Raw genomic sequence first — 13,577 nt, forward strand, 5'->3', positions numbered from 1 at the left:
TGGCTCCTGTTTAACGCAAATAAACTAAAAAAACAAGTTAATATGTATTACGTACCAACAGTCTTTTGATTTCACAGAAAGCATATTGGGCTTGGGATCATCCTCAGCTGACGGTATTTCCATCAATAGTCTTTCCATCATTTTTCAAATCATCAATTTCTGTTGTAACTTTTTATACATGCATGACGTAAGGCCACTTCCACAATTTAAACTCTGTAACCTCTGTCTCAACCATAAAGATGCATTTAAATAAGAATATGATAGTTTACAAGTTTTATTATTTGATGCTTTTATTGAAAAGTGTAGTAATATAGACAATACTACCACTAATACTAATACTACTACTACTACTACTAGTACTACTTTCCGAAAGTCGGAATTCAGACATTTCTCAGTGAACTTGAAGGCAACACTCCGACCTCGGTGTGGTCACGTGTCACATGTATGCGGAAGTGCAGAACCGTTGTTTCGCTGCCTGTTTGCTAATCAGTTGGCTCAGATGCTAGCACAGATAGCCTTGCTCACGTTCATTGTTTTCTGTAACCGTTAACAAGTAAACAACACCCATGGTCATGTAAGGCATACATTTTCACGCGACTGCATGTTTTTTAGTCTATCGTATACCTAATTAAATCTGAATTGTTCGGTTAAAGTCTCATGGCGATTATTTCTTTAGCAAGGACAGACTTTCTGTTGACTGTCAATCTATTAGTTAGCTATATTATAACGTATAACGCTAGATTATGTATTGTAAACACTAATAGTGCGGGTTTATTTGACCATAAACAGCTACAGGGACCAACTTTAGCCAATTAAAAAAAAATCTACATACGTTTGTGTATTCCAGCATTGTCACGTGAGAGTCAGGTGAGGTCGAGGAGTGTGGGTTAGCTCAGGATACTGGTCTAAATATCGTTATGACAGTTGTGGTGTTGGATCTAACAACAAGCACCACTGTGAAACAGTTGGCTGACTTTATCTTCCAGTTTCTCTATCATCACTGACAGATTGAAGTTTGAATTATTGGAATGGTCAACTCAAGAGCTTGACTGACACACTCAGCCTTGTTCTTGATTATTTTGTCGTGTGTTGCTGTGTGTAGGATGACCGAGAAGCACTGCCTGGAGGGCCAGGTGTATTCCGTGCCTCTCATCCAGTCAGACCTGAGGAGAGAGGAGGCAGTCCATCAGATAGCAGACGCATTGCTCTACTTGGAGACCATCTCTACAGATATTTTCAGAAGGCAAGGCCACACACAAACACACAGAAGACTTGCACTAAACCGTAGTTGTTTCCTGTGAAGATGGAAGTTTATTTTGAAAAGACAGTATGCATGTAACAAGCGAAAACAGACTCATGTTGCTGGACTTTTGCAGGAAAAACGCACGAAAAGTGAGGACTAATTTTCGTAAGATATCAATAAAACGGGGATGAATTTATATCATTGTATAAAGAGAGTGACATGAGAAGATCAATCTCATGTCTGTAAGTTAAATCAGCTATAATCACTATTTTAAAGTGATTAGTGACTCGTCTAAAACATTTTAAAAAGGAATAACTTCAATAGAATCATTCTATACACTGTAGCTTCTTTACATTCTATTAGAATGTAAAGAAGTTACATTCTAATACAATGTAACTTATTTACATTCTATTAGAATGTAAAGAAGTTACATTGTTGCCTTTTCTTTTCTTCCCACCAGAACGTAATTTTGCCAGGTTGATAAAAAAATGTAACAAAAAATTGTTACTTAACCCCAAGGACTGTATATACGAAGCCTAACCACGACCAGACTAACCCTTACTTTAAAAGTCTTCACCCTGCGATGTAATGTTTTACATTATGGGGACGTGCATTTTGTCCCCATAAGGAAGGCGAGTCCTGTGTAGACAGATGTATGTCCCCACAAGACGGCACACACAGTATATAATCAGTTCTAGTGATACCAGTTGTATATTTTAGTAAATTAGAACATATTTTACTCTTCAGATCTTCACACATATTAAGTAGTTTTGCCCGCGTTGCTGTGTGTGTAAGGTAACTTCTAATAGACTATTATTTTTGCCATTTTACTGAAATGAAATACATAAATAACATAAGAATATAATAATTGAGAGATTAACTGATGATGGAATGAATAGTGGAGGTACAACTATTATAACAATCATATTTTCTATTCATTTCTTTAGATTCATTCTTTCATTTTGTAGTTAAGTAAAGTAAAACAATGCCAGTAGGTACTGCAGTGTCGGTAACAAACGAAGCCAGTCAGCACAAAACTACAATCAAAAAGGCTGTTGATATCAAAGCATCTGTTCCAAGTTTTAATTGACATGAAATAATGTCATAGTTAATGGATTGAACAGTCGGATCCATATTCTCAGCCACATGTTATACCACAGCACCTGTTTCAGAACAGCTGGTCCTGTCTGGCACCCTGAAAATAGAGGAAGCGTCTCCTGTAACTACAAGAAACGAGTGACATTTCATTTATTTACAGAATTGTTTTGCCAATAAAAGCTTCTGACAGATGATGTGTTAGTAATTAGATAATTGATATGAAATGATTGATAAGAGTTCCCATCATCTTTATTAATTCATTCAGCAACGTGCACATAGAGAACGAAATGTGTTATGCTCTCCTCTATATTGAATTGTGTTGTATGGTCTCAGAAATATCTTCCTCTGTGTGTGGATGTGTGGATGTCCATATTCATGCTGGTGTGTGTGTGTGTGTGTTGCTTCCAGGGTGTCTGACAGTGTAGAGAGGAACCGCCGTCAGCTGCAGACCGTTACTGACCGGATCAGACTAGCTCAGGCCCGCGTCGACAAGATCAAAGGCAGTAAGAAGGCCACCAAGGTAACACAGCACCTCCAATTTGGCAGGCAGCTTTTGCACCTCTGATACACAATAAGGTGACAAGATCATTGAAAGCAATAATTAGCCCAGTGTCTGCCAGTTGCATCAGCACTTTTCTCTGTGTGTGTGTGTGTGTGTGTGTGCGTGTGTGTGTGTGTGTGTGTGTGTGTGTGTGTGTGTGTGTAGGTTTTCTCCAGTGCGAAGTACCCGGCTCCAGATCGACTTCAGGATTACTCGTCTATTTTTACTGAGGCTACAGACCCCTCCTCACAAAACCGCCCCCGACGAAAGATACAGAATAAACTTCGCCCCTTTGATGAGAAGGCCTTGCAGGTGAGATAAACGCATTGAAATGTTGATGACACGAGGAATTAAGGCAATTGAATAAAAAAAAACTGTAACTAGTGTTAGGGCCTCTTTATACAGCTGACACTGCTAAACATGTGGGTTCAAAAAAGGGCTAAATAGAGGCATGGGTAATTTCCATTTCCATGGCTTTTATCTTATTACTGAGAGTTACGACGCAGCTCTTACTCCTGTCAGACGAGGACAGGAGTGCTTGGAGCTGAAGTCTCGACTCCTGCATATTTATGTAGACCGTAGGGGAAACCTCCCATGACCCCCTCAGTAGTTATGACATCTTGCTCCTCCAGAATCCATGGTCTTCTTTTCTGCACCCTGGCATACATTTCCTATATATGTTCATATATATATTTCTTTTTTTTTAATAAATGGGCGTCATCGCCTCTTTCTGCCAGTCCATAGACTCTGTTTCCTGTGTCCACTGTCACTGTGGCATCCACAGTATGTACAGTGGGTGTGAAGCATTAGCAGTCTAACGAGAGTCTATGTCCAAACCCTTAACTATGATCACTGATAGAAGAGGCCTGAATGATATTCTTTCCCAGGGTGCCTGGGCTCACCCTTAGGGTCAGGGTTAAAAGCTCAGATATCCAGAAGGAGAAGTGGAAGTGCTTCTAAGTGGAGGTATTACAATATAATATAAAAACTGCCTCATGAATGTGAATAAGTATCTGCCTAACTTCAAACAGAACAGGTAAAGGCTCCCCATCAGATCTTTAGATTGACAAAAATGGACAAATACTTCAAATAATTATTTGTTGTCTGGATAAACATTTTTTTTGTAGAGATAATATGACACAATCTCTTTTAAAGTATGCTTCACCTTTTTGTGTTACTATCGTCACGCATTGTAATTTTGTTGTTCAACGAACTAAAATGTATTCGAATGAACAGCTGTTTAGCATCATCCTGATTAAAGAATCATTTATTACTCAACCAGCACCGAAGAGCTTTCATCCCCGTCAGTGTCAATTTTCTCACGCCTCCGATTTCAATAACCAACTGACATCCATTTAATGAAATGTTCCATTGGTCTGCAGAAATGGCAGAGCAGAGCAATCATGATGGCTCCTCGTGTTGTGCTCCACAGGTGATGCTTGTTTAGGAGGTGAAAAAGGAGGCGGAAACAACATAGACATGTAGAAAAGTGAAATGTGTGATAGTGTTTTCCTGAGTGGTTTTGTGTCCGTCTGTGTGTGTGTGTGTGTGTGTGCACAGCTCAGCACAGGCTCCTGCATTATTTATTGTGAACACCACAGTCCTTCCATTAACATTTTAGGAAACTTTACAAAAAAAAACAGCATATTTTCTGCTGCGTCTGCTTGGTCTTGGGATCTGTGTGTGTGTTTGTCAGAGGAGGGATAACAGGGAGAAATGAAAACACTGCTACTACTTTATTTCTCTGGTGCAGAAATGCATTATTCAACATCCCCCAGAAGCAATGTCCCGTGCATGCAGGAGCACTTTGGTGGCATTTTGTGATTTGTGTTATTCAAGATTTAGTTGACATTTTACAGATCTATCTCTGTATGTCTTTCTTTCAGGAGAAATTAATGTATTTTCCAGTGTGTGTGAGCAAGAAGAAGAAGTCTGAGGATGAGACGGAGGAGGGGCTCGGCAGTCTGCCACGCAACATCTCATCTGTCAGCTCACTGTTGCTCTTTAATACTACAGAGAACCTGTGAGTCCACACACACACACACACACAGACAGACAGAGATGCTAACAGTAAACACACATTATCTAAATCTCTTCTTCGTGTGCTTTTGAAGATATAAGAAGTATGTGTTCCTTGATCCTCTGGCGGGAGCAGTGACGAAAACACACAACACGCTAGAGACGGAAAAAGCAGAGAAGCCGTTTGATGCACCGTTGTCCATCACGAAGAGGGAACAACTGGATAGACAGGTACCTCAAACGCCCCTCGCCAACCAAAACACATTACTCATTTGACTACTTTACATGAAGGATTGGTAATGATGCATGAATGCAATGTTCTCTCTCTGATCTGATCTTTTCCTCTCGAACAGACGGCAGAGTCTTACTTCTATGTGCCAGACCTCGGTCAGGTGCCCGAGATAGATGTGCCGTCCTTCCTGCCGGACCTCCCAGGCATTGCAGACGACCTCTCCTACAGCGCAGACCTCGGACCCGGCTTTGCCCCATCAGGACCTACACACAACATCCCGGATCTGCCCTCTTTCACTGAGGAGAGCGATGCACATGGTACACACACACACACACACATACAATTTAGGTTAATACTGTGTTTGAAAAGCTGATGTAGACTTTTCATCTCTTTCTCTTTCAGGATCTCAGCTCCAACCTAATGTTCCACCTCCTCCACCACCTCCCCCTCCTCCTCCTCCTGAGCCTGCCCTCGCTCCTGCCATTCCTGCTGGAGCCCCCCCCCCCCCCCCCCCCTCCTCCTCCCCCCCCTCCTCCCGTTGACAGCCCCAGAGAAGTCTCTCGAGCGCCGAACTCAGGTTTGTTGCATGCGTGCAACTCGAATCTTGTTCTGGCTACACACTACAGACTTGTAGACAAAAAGAATACGAAGGAGCTTGACAGTGTATTAAAGCGGTGAAACTCTGCCACTTCTACACACACACACACACACTGAGAAACCCTATTCACTCTCTTGCATTGTTGTTATTGACAGCAATGGGCTTAAAAGAATAGCCTGCCACCCCTGACTGTGTCCTCTGTTTGCAGGCCCTGCGTCTGGTGCTCCCACCGTGGTGGTTGCGCCGTCAGACGGCCGCGCTAATCTCCTGGAGTCCATCCGCAACGCTGGAGGCATCGGCAAGGCCAAGCTACGCGACGTTAAAGACCGCAAGATGGAGAAGAAAAAACAGAAGGAGCAAGAGCAAGGTGTCTGATCGCTTACATGTGGCTGTGTTTCTGCTCATGTTTTATTAACTGTAACACGAGGAGCTTTAACGATGAGGAAAGAAAGACATGCAATCAAAGCACAGCATTCACCCATAAGTTCATACAATGTGTTACACTGCACGTCAGTGTCTGAGCATTTGTGTATACATCTCATGTAGTTATCACAGTCCATGTCTTTGTGAGCTTCACTTAATAAATGGCAACACGGTTATAGTTGTCTTTTGAATTGTCTTGAGCTTATAAATATCAGAAAGCATATCTTTTGCTTTCATTTCCAGTTTATTTATACCGACTAACTAGATAACAAGTCTTGCTGTAATTATATGCTCCACTCTGAAGCGCAGCACTGGGGAATGATTGAAACCATTTCACTGCTCCAATTACGAATTAGAAAATAATACTAATGGTGTAACTGCCCGTCTTTGTCTCACAGCAGCGGGAGCAGCAGCTAGTGGTGGAGACTTTATGTCTGATCTCTTCAACAAACTCTCCATGCGAAGGAAAGGTGTGGAAATCTTTTTATGTCAAATGAGATTGAATATACTGATGCACGTGGTTGGAACTGCATACAGTAAATAATATGTCCTGTTCCATCTGTAGGCATATCTGGTAAAGGTCCATCCGGTGGGGAGTCGGCTGAAACTTCAGCTGGTACCGGCGGTGCATTTGCCAGGATGTCTGATGTCATCCCACCACTTCCCGCTCCGCATTCGACGACAGATGATGATGACTGGGAAGCATAACACGATGGACAATGAACACTTAAAGGGCCAGTGTGTAGAATTTCTAGCGTGCTCCTAGCGTTAAGGTTGCAGATCTATCTGAATATCCTCTGGTGTGCCAAGCCTGTATGAGAGCTACGGTGGCCGGGCAGGGACATGTGAATGGCCTCAGCTAGAGCCAGTGTTTGGTTTGTCCATTCTGGGCTACTGTAGGAAGTACATAGCGGAGTGAAGAGGATGTAGATATAAATGGCTTTCTAAAGTAACGGAAACAGTTGCTTTCAAATGATTACACAACAGTGAAGACATAATGTGAGACACTGGTCCTTTAAAGCACTGATAATGAAAGCATTCAATAGTTTTGCATAATATTGTGTACAAAGGACATGTTCCTCTTATCACTTAACAATATTGTAAAAAGTGATAAGTTCTCTTACTAACAAAACCTTTCAGTGTAAAATGGCCAATAATTGGCTTCATAATGATAGGTGCATTGATTTGTCTAACAGTTTAACAAAGCATCACTAAAACTCCCAATAATAAAACAGTTTATTGATCATCATCGTTGTAAAACATCATTTCCTTAAATTAAACAAGCGTTATAAGAACATCCACGGAAACCATGGAACCATTTTACTAACATCTCTTATAAAGTCATTTTACATAACACTTAACATTAAATGCTTGAAATATTTAACACATTCTTCAAGAGTAAATCAGTCAACGCCGTGTCTGATGTCTGTAGAGTAGCTGCTGCAGTAATTCATCTCAACATACAGAATTAAAAAATAACCGACATGTTCCAGACTCAACTCGAAGACATTGCAGGACTGATGCACCCGAGTCAATCTGATAACTGCCCTCTGCCCTCTGTCTGCAGTGTGACTTCACTTCTCTTAACCAGAGATGTTAGCACGCCAAAGCAGAACACAAGAACTGAAACGTAACAAACAACTATGGTGCACTGAAAAACAGACAAACTGAACTTCAGCCAAGAGCACTTACAGGTCTGACAGCTTCAAAATGTAAACCCAAATAAAAGGGCTGAGGCAGTCTTGTGATAAGTATTACAGATATAGATTTATAATAGAACACATACATTCTTTACTAAATTTGCAAATAACGGCCGTTGCGCTGGCTTTTCCTCGAAGTTCTTCCCAACCTCGGCCGGTTGAGCACAGTGTGAGTGACACTACACTTGCTTCTGCTTCTTCTCCAGGAAGAACTAGGACAGAAGAGTATCCATAACATATGGACAACATATGAATACGTTTCAGTCATGACGCTGTAGTTCGTTTTTGAGCGTGTTTGCTTCTCACCTTCCGTAAGGCAGCAAAGGCGGGGCCAAAAGTTGCGTGTGTGCTCGTGCGACTTTTGATCCACGTTGGAAGTTTGGAGAGCGTAGCCGGTCGAGAGTAGCGGCGGTCACACAGCACAATGGAGGAATAGTCGCCACGGTGGCGGATAGCTCTTCCTTCGGGCAGATGAAGTCAAACACGTATGAATACCGATCATCTCACCAGCTATGGAATCAGAAGTTATTGTCGATTGTATTGCATGAATGTTGCATCGTTACCTATGGATTGATTGACAGCCTTCATGCAGAGGTTCTCTATGAGTGCTTGTCCGGGGCTCCTCCCTCCACTGTGAGGCTAAAAAGAAAACACACTCATGTGAGCTTGTACTTGTTTTGGCAGGTTTGTGGACACAGTGGAGACTATTAGGACAGTTACCAGGTGTTTGTCCAGATAGGACATCTTTTCCTGCAGCTCTGGGGATTTGATGTTGGGATACGGCATTCCCACCATCACCACGCACCTGTCATCACATGCACACCGACAAAAGAGCATTTAGTATCACGTGCTTTTACACAGCATGCAACCGCCAGCTGTCTCACCGACAACACACACCTGCCCAGGTCATCGGAGAAGTTGATGCCCTCGCTCATCTTTCCTCCGACGACAGAGAACAGCAACGCTCCCGTGAGCCCGCCAGCATCCGCAGCACACCTCTAACGGAAGGAAAAGAGACACTCGTGTAACACTCGTAGAGGCAAACGCTCTCGACGGACCGATTATCTATATGTTGGTGATGATGTTTGAGGCAGTGACAGTTCACCTGGATACAGCGGGAGAAGTCGCTCAGCACCTGCTCAACCTGGTTGGCTTTCTTTGGCTCCTGGAAGATCTGAGAAAGTAATGAGATAGCTTATAGACAGTCTGCAAAAATCACTTTAACAATGATTCCCTTAAAAACGGCACGCCACCATTGAGATAAGGCGGTCGTCTCGGGTGAAAGTACCTTCTTCTTGTTGGCCAGACGAGTCAGAACACCGCTGGCCTCCCAGTGGGAAATCATGCGCCTCGAGTACTCGTAAGAAGGGAAGAAGCACACGACCCCGCCGGGGACCACGTTACAGATGTTGGAGAGAATGCGCCCCGTCTCGTCCATCTGTCAACAGGCACAGATTTTGCAGTGTGCTTGTGTAAACAACGCAGCTATAGTCAACGATAGTAAAGCAACAACTTAATAATAGTATGTGTGTGTGTCTCTGTTACCATGCGTGGAGAGTCTCTGTTTTGGAAAGTAAAATCCAGCTCCTGACCGGAGGGACCGCTGCACAAGACGAGGGGAAGAATGTTCTCGGGAGGAATTACATGACCTACAGACAAAGTGAATTTAATACAACAACACAAACATATTCTATTATTTTACATGATCATATTTTACTCTGACAGCAAATAACAGCTGTATGCAACATAACTAGGACTTAAGAAGTTCCACATCTTGTGAGTTTGAGGACAAAGTAGTAATAAATCTCTTTTTGTGTGCCAGTGCTGCAGTGTTGTTCATGTGGCTTATGATACAACATTCTTCCTAAAATACAACCTGTGCCATGACGGGCAGCAAATGTTACCTCCCACTGATACTAATACTAATACAGGGTTAGTGTTCGTATACAGTGGATACACGATTCATGGTTTAGTTCACAAGATGGCATCATTGTTGTCATCTCTTCTTGGGTCAGTTTTCTTATAATCTGTCAATGCCGTCACTCAACTCAAATGCCAGCTCATGACGTGACTCTTAGCCAATGTGCATACATGACCAATAGGAAAATTAGCACTCGTATTAAAAAAAACGGTTGTCATTTGAGTTTTTGTCAAGCATTACATTATTCGTCAAAAATTCCCCACGGCAGAAATACTGATAAACGCATCACTAAGAGAACGTGCACAAAGTGCTGCGCTGTTTTAAAAATGGGCCACTCACCACAGGAAAACTCCATGATGCGCTCCTCTCCCACTCCGGCAGAAAACAGTAGCTCTTGTTTGAAGTCTGAAACCTGCATGTCACATCTTTCAGAATAATAAAAAACACACAGCGAAGGCGTGGTTTATTTTTAGGAGAGTCAAAATGACTTACAGGCTGCATGGTTCCTCCTGCGATGATGACTGCTCTGCACTGCTTCAGCACCTGGGCAAAGTGGACGGCTGGATTCAACAGCAGGAACTTGACGCTGCTCTCTGACAAAGTACCTGGACATGAAACAGCGAGTGCATTTTTATTATAACACTTTCATTTCACTGCTATGCTTTATTTGGAGGTGTGTTGGTTTTTTTTTTTTTCAAACGGTACCTTGTCTGTGCACCAATACTCTGCCATCAGTGTTGCTGTTGGTGAGAGCCATGAAGAAAACCTCCACTTGCATCATGGGAGATGCAGACAGTACTTTCTCTGCCTCTGACCCCTGCTGGTCTGCTGAGGAAACTACACACATGGGAGCAGGCGGAGTAGATAAATCATGAACAACCGGAGGAATGCTTCATGGTTCAGTGTCTGTTGAGTGTGGACGTGAGGGATAAAACATCTGCACATGCAGCTTAACCAAAAACACTCGCATCTTCTTTTTAGCAACATGCTAGTTTTCCCAGTTTGATAACAACACACGTGATATCTGTTCTCCTGCATGTGCATTTTACAAACAAGAAAATGTTGAGACATTTTCATGGTAGTCGTTGTTATTGTGGGTACTGTCTGCAAAAGTGCTTAGTCAGTGTAAAGTTGTAAAATGACTATTTAGAGGAAAGTGAATTTCTCCCAATTTAGTTCTGTGACAGCCAAAGTTTCCAGAAATTAAGAGTTTTAAGTTTTTCTCATAGCTGATTAGGATCCCATTTATTTCAGTCAATGACTTCACGTTACAACCATAAGGCTACATGTCGTCAATGATGACGTTCATCACGGGCGACGTAAAACTCATCCCTCTGACCTGGCGCATTGATCTGGTTGCTCTGCAGCGTTTGAAGGTAGCGGTTTAGGCCCTCTGTGCGTCGGTTCTCCTTGTTGGAGCTGCTCTGGGTCTGCAGACTCACACCTGATCCTGCGTACTTCTCCACAAAGCCTCCCAGCTGCAGAGAGAAGACACGTGTGGGATTCATTTGATTTTACAGTGGATCCGTCAATATTTATGAGGCAAAAACGAATAAATACAAATATGTTAAACACTCACTTTTCTGTTAATCATGCTCTTCTCAAAGTATCTCTGTAACTGAAGGGAGGGACATTGAAGGATTCAGAGTTTGCCGTTTCAATATGGCGTTTAAGAGCCATGTTTTAGATTTTTTTAAACAGCATTAGAACACTTTCAGCCACCTTAAACAAGTTGATATTGTCGATCTGAGCCTTGAAGAGGAAGTTGTTGATGGTGTGCAGTTCAGTTCCTAAAAGATAAAGAAACATGACCAGTTGGCAATGTATCCTTAAATGTGTATTGTGTGTTTATGTGCGTCTTATTCACTAACCTGTTTGTGTCGTCTGGCTCTGCGGATTCTGCCCCACCTTACCTGCATGGATCACATCATTTACATCATCATTTGAAATGCCGAGCAATGTTCCCACCTACCCTTGTTGCAGACTGCCAGGAATCAATAATCACCTCCCAGCACCCGGACAAGCCCCTCAATCACAAACAGAATCTGTTTGATGTACATCAGGTTCTTTGCCTTCAGTCTGCTCCTGGTGTTACACAAACATCAATAATCAGGAGGTCGTTATGTACTGTCCTCCACAACCGTTCATCCGAACCGCACTATATTACAATGCTGAATTGGTGGGCGAGTGCATTTTTTTTGAGTCTGTGTGTAAACTTACTTATAGCGGTCGGCATACTGGGTAAGCTGCGAGTGGGCACAGCAAAGCTATGGAAGATTCACAAATCAGTATCACGCAGAGAACATGCGTGATTTAGACTTACATGAGAAGTACATGAGATGTATGATGGTGTTAACCTGCGCTCCAGTGAGTTCTGCGCTGTGTATACTGGAAAGTGTGTCACTAAGATTGTGAGCTTCATCTATGATCACCACCTGCAAAAGAAAATATATATATATATATATATATACATATACACACACACATCGTGTATTAGTTATAGTTATGAAATATTGTGATGTGTGTTTTTACATCTAATCCTACCTGGCCCTTCAGCTGGACCCCTGCTGCCCTCCTCGTGGCTTCATGAAGCAACGTTTGATAGGGCAACACCACCAACTATGCAGACGAAGATAAACATACACCACAAAGATGCATAAATAAATGATGCTTTCAAGAAATTTAGGAACAAGCTAGAGCGATGTTAGCAGCACAGCAAGCAGCTGCTCTCCACTGTGTTGAGACACAGGAATGGATGAACGGAGTAGGAAGAGGACAGTGTTACCTGTGCAGGGGGAACCGCTAGGCGTGTGGCGTAGTAGGGACACGAATGTGTCTCTCTGCCCAGCTTCAGCATCTGCTCAATATCGTGGACCGTCCCCAGAACGCCGTCCCTCATCTGCTGCAGTGCTGAAGCTTTCTTATAGGGACACACACTCTTTGCTGGGCCTCGCTTACGCTTTGCACCCTCGTCATGCTGCGGCTTCTCTACAGAATGGCAGAACGGGCAGCAGTGTAAGCAAAACAAATCTTGTTTATTTTTTATGTTTTAAGACAGCTCTTGGGTTATGGATGCGTTCTATAACGGCATTTCTGTTTAATTCTGATTTGTGGCATGTTTTGTGCTGTTGTTTGACTGTAACTCATTGTTATTGCTGTCTCTCTTGGACCAGGAAAGCTTTTCTGGTTCAACTAAAGATTATATGATACTTTAAAATTACAATCCTCTAGCTATTTGTGAAATGATCATCTGTAAGTTCTGGTGTTAGTGTGTGCAGGGCTTTCACCATGTTTGTTTTTCTGCATCTCCATGCATCGGTCGTTAATGCGCTGGCTGCTGCCCAGGCGGCGCACCTCTTCGTTGATACACAGATTCTGGAAAGTACACAGTTTTATGTTTACCTGGCAAATCCTGTCAGATGTCAAGATTAACGATCATGTTTTAATGATTGAATTCAAGTAACGATTCCTGTTTGATGCCAAGCTTTGTGTGGGATGGATAGACAGGTAAGGTTTTTCAACACCCATTTTTTGATTGTTTTAATCAAAGTTTTTAGCCATGTAATCACATTTTTTGTACTTATCCTTGAATTGGAAAATACACGTAATGAAAGGTATAAATAACTGGAATAACAGAGTGTGTAGTAGACAACACACTCGTAAAGCTTCTCACACAAAACTATATCAGTGTTCACAATGGATTAGGTTTAACCAAAATAAACTTAAATGTAACCCGTTCACTGCTGGTCTTGGCATGTGTGTGTGTGTGTGTGTGTGTGTGTGTGTGTGTGTGTGTGTGTGT

At 42.5% G+C, this 13,577-nt stretch overlaps 2 protein-coding genes across 3 annotated transcripts in view; one reads left to right on the plus strand and one right to left on the minus strand.

Moving 5' to 3' along the window:
* Window positions 1–1,058: 1,058 nt before the first annotated feature.
* On the plus strand, window positions 1,059–10,067 carry wash1 (WAS protein family homolog 1; the record flags this gene model as incomplete). Its single annotated transcript, XM_031857625.1, is given in 11 exon segments — window positions 1,059–1,243; window positions 2,750–2,861; window positions 3,048–3,194; window positions 4,769–4,905; window positions 4,997–5,132; window positions 5,255–5,450; window positions 5,536–5,630; window positions 5,632–5,710; window positions 5,940–6,098; window positions 6,553–6,624; window positions 6,720–10,067. Coding segments are annotated over 11 exon segments (1,461 nt in total), but the record flags the coding sequence as incomplete, so codon positions are not given.
* The window catches only part of ddx11 (DEAD/H (Asp-Glu-Ala-Asp/His) box helicase 11), an 8,041-nt gene continuing 1,750 nt past the window's right edge, over window positions 7,287–13,577 (minus strand). The window contains exons 8-28 of one of the 2 annotated variants that reach the window (XM_031867038.1): window positions 13,063–13,150; window positions 12,561–12,763; window positions 12,320–12,394; window positions 12,133–12,210; window positions 11,996–12,042; window positions 11,781–11,860; window positions 11,647–11,688; window positions 11,498–11,565; window positions 11,355–11,393; window positions 11,115–11,253; window positions 10,481–10,612; window positions 10,268–10,380; window positions 10,115–10,187; window positions 9,400–9,503; window positions 9,143–9,292; window positions 8,960–9,028; window positions 8,752–8,852; window positions 8,575–8,659; window positions 8,418–8,493; window positions 8,161–8,315; window positions 7,287–8,066 (exon numbers count right to left, since the gene is read on the minus strand). In XM_031867038.1, the coding sequence (XP_031722898.1) occupies window positions 8,034–8,066; window positions 8,161–8,315; window positions 8,418–8,493; window positions 8,575–8,659; window positions 8,752–8,852; window positions 8,960–9,028; window positions 9,143–9,292; window positions 9,400–9,503; window positions 10,115–10,187; window positions 10,268–10,380; window positions 10,481–10,612; window positions 11,115–11,253; window positions 11,355–11,393; window positions 11,498–11,565; window positions 11,647–11,688; window positions 11,781–11,860; window positions 11,996–12,042; window positions 12,133–12,210; window positions 12,320–12,394; window positions 12,561–12,763; window positions 13,063–13,150 (1,950 nt within the window). In that variant the 3' untranslated portion in view covers window positions 7,287–8,033. Of the gene's footprint in view, window positions 8,067–8,091; window positions 8,316–8,417; window positions 8,494–8,574; window positions 8,660–8,751; window positions 8,853–8,959; window positions 9,029–9,142; window positions 9,293–9,399; window positions 9,504–10,114; window positions 10,188–10,267; window positions 10,381–10,480; window positions 10,613–11,114; window positions 11,254–11,354; window positions 11,394–11,497; window positions 11,566–11,646; window positions 11,689–11,780; window positions 11,861–11,995; window positions 12,043–12,132; window positions 12,211–12,319; window positions 12,395–12,560; window positions 12,764–13,062; window positions 13,151–13,577 lie in introns of those variants that run through there. The other variant, XM_031867029.1, reaches the window with a different exon arrangement.

This window comes from Anarrhichthys ocellatus, unplaced genomic scaffold (genome assembly GCF_004355925.1).
Source record: "Anarrhichthys ocellatus isolate YVR2014 unplaced genomic scaffold, GSC_Weel_1.0 scaffold2, whole genome shotgun sequence".
Taxonomy (NCBI): Eukaryota; Metazoa; Chordata; class Actinopteri; order Perciformes; family Anarhichadidae; genus Anarrhichthys; species Anarrhichthys ocellatus.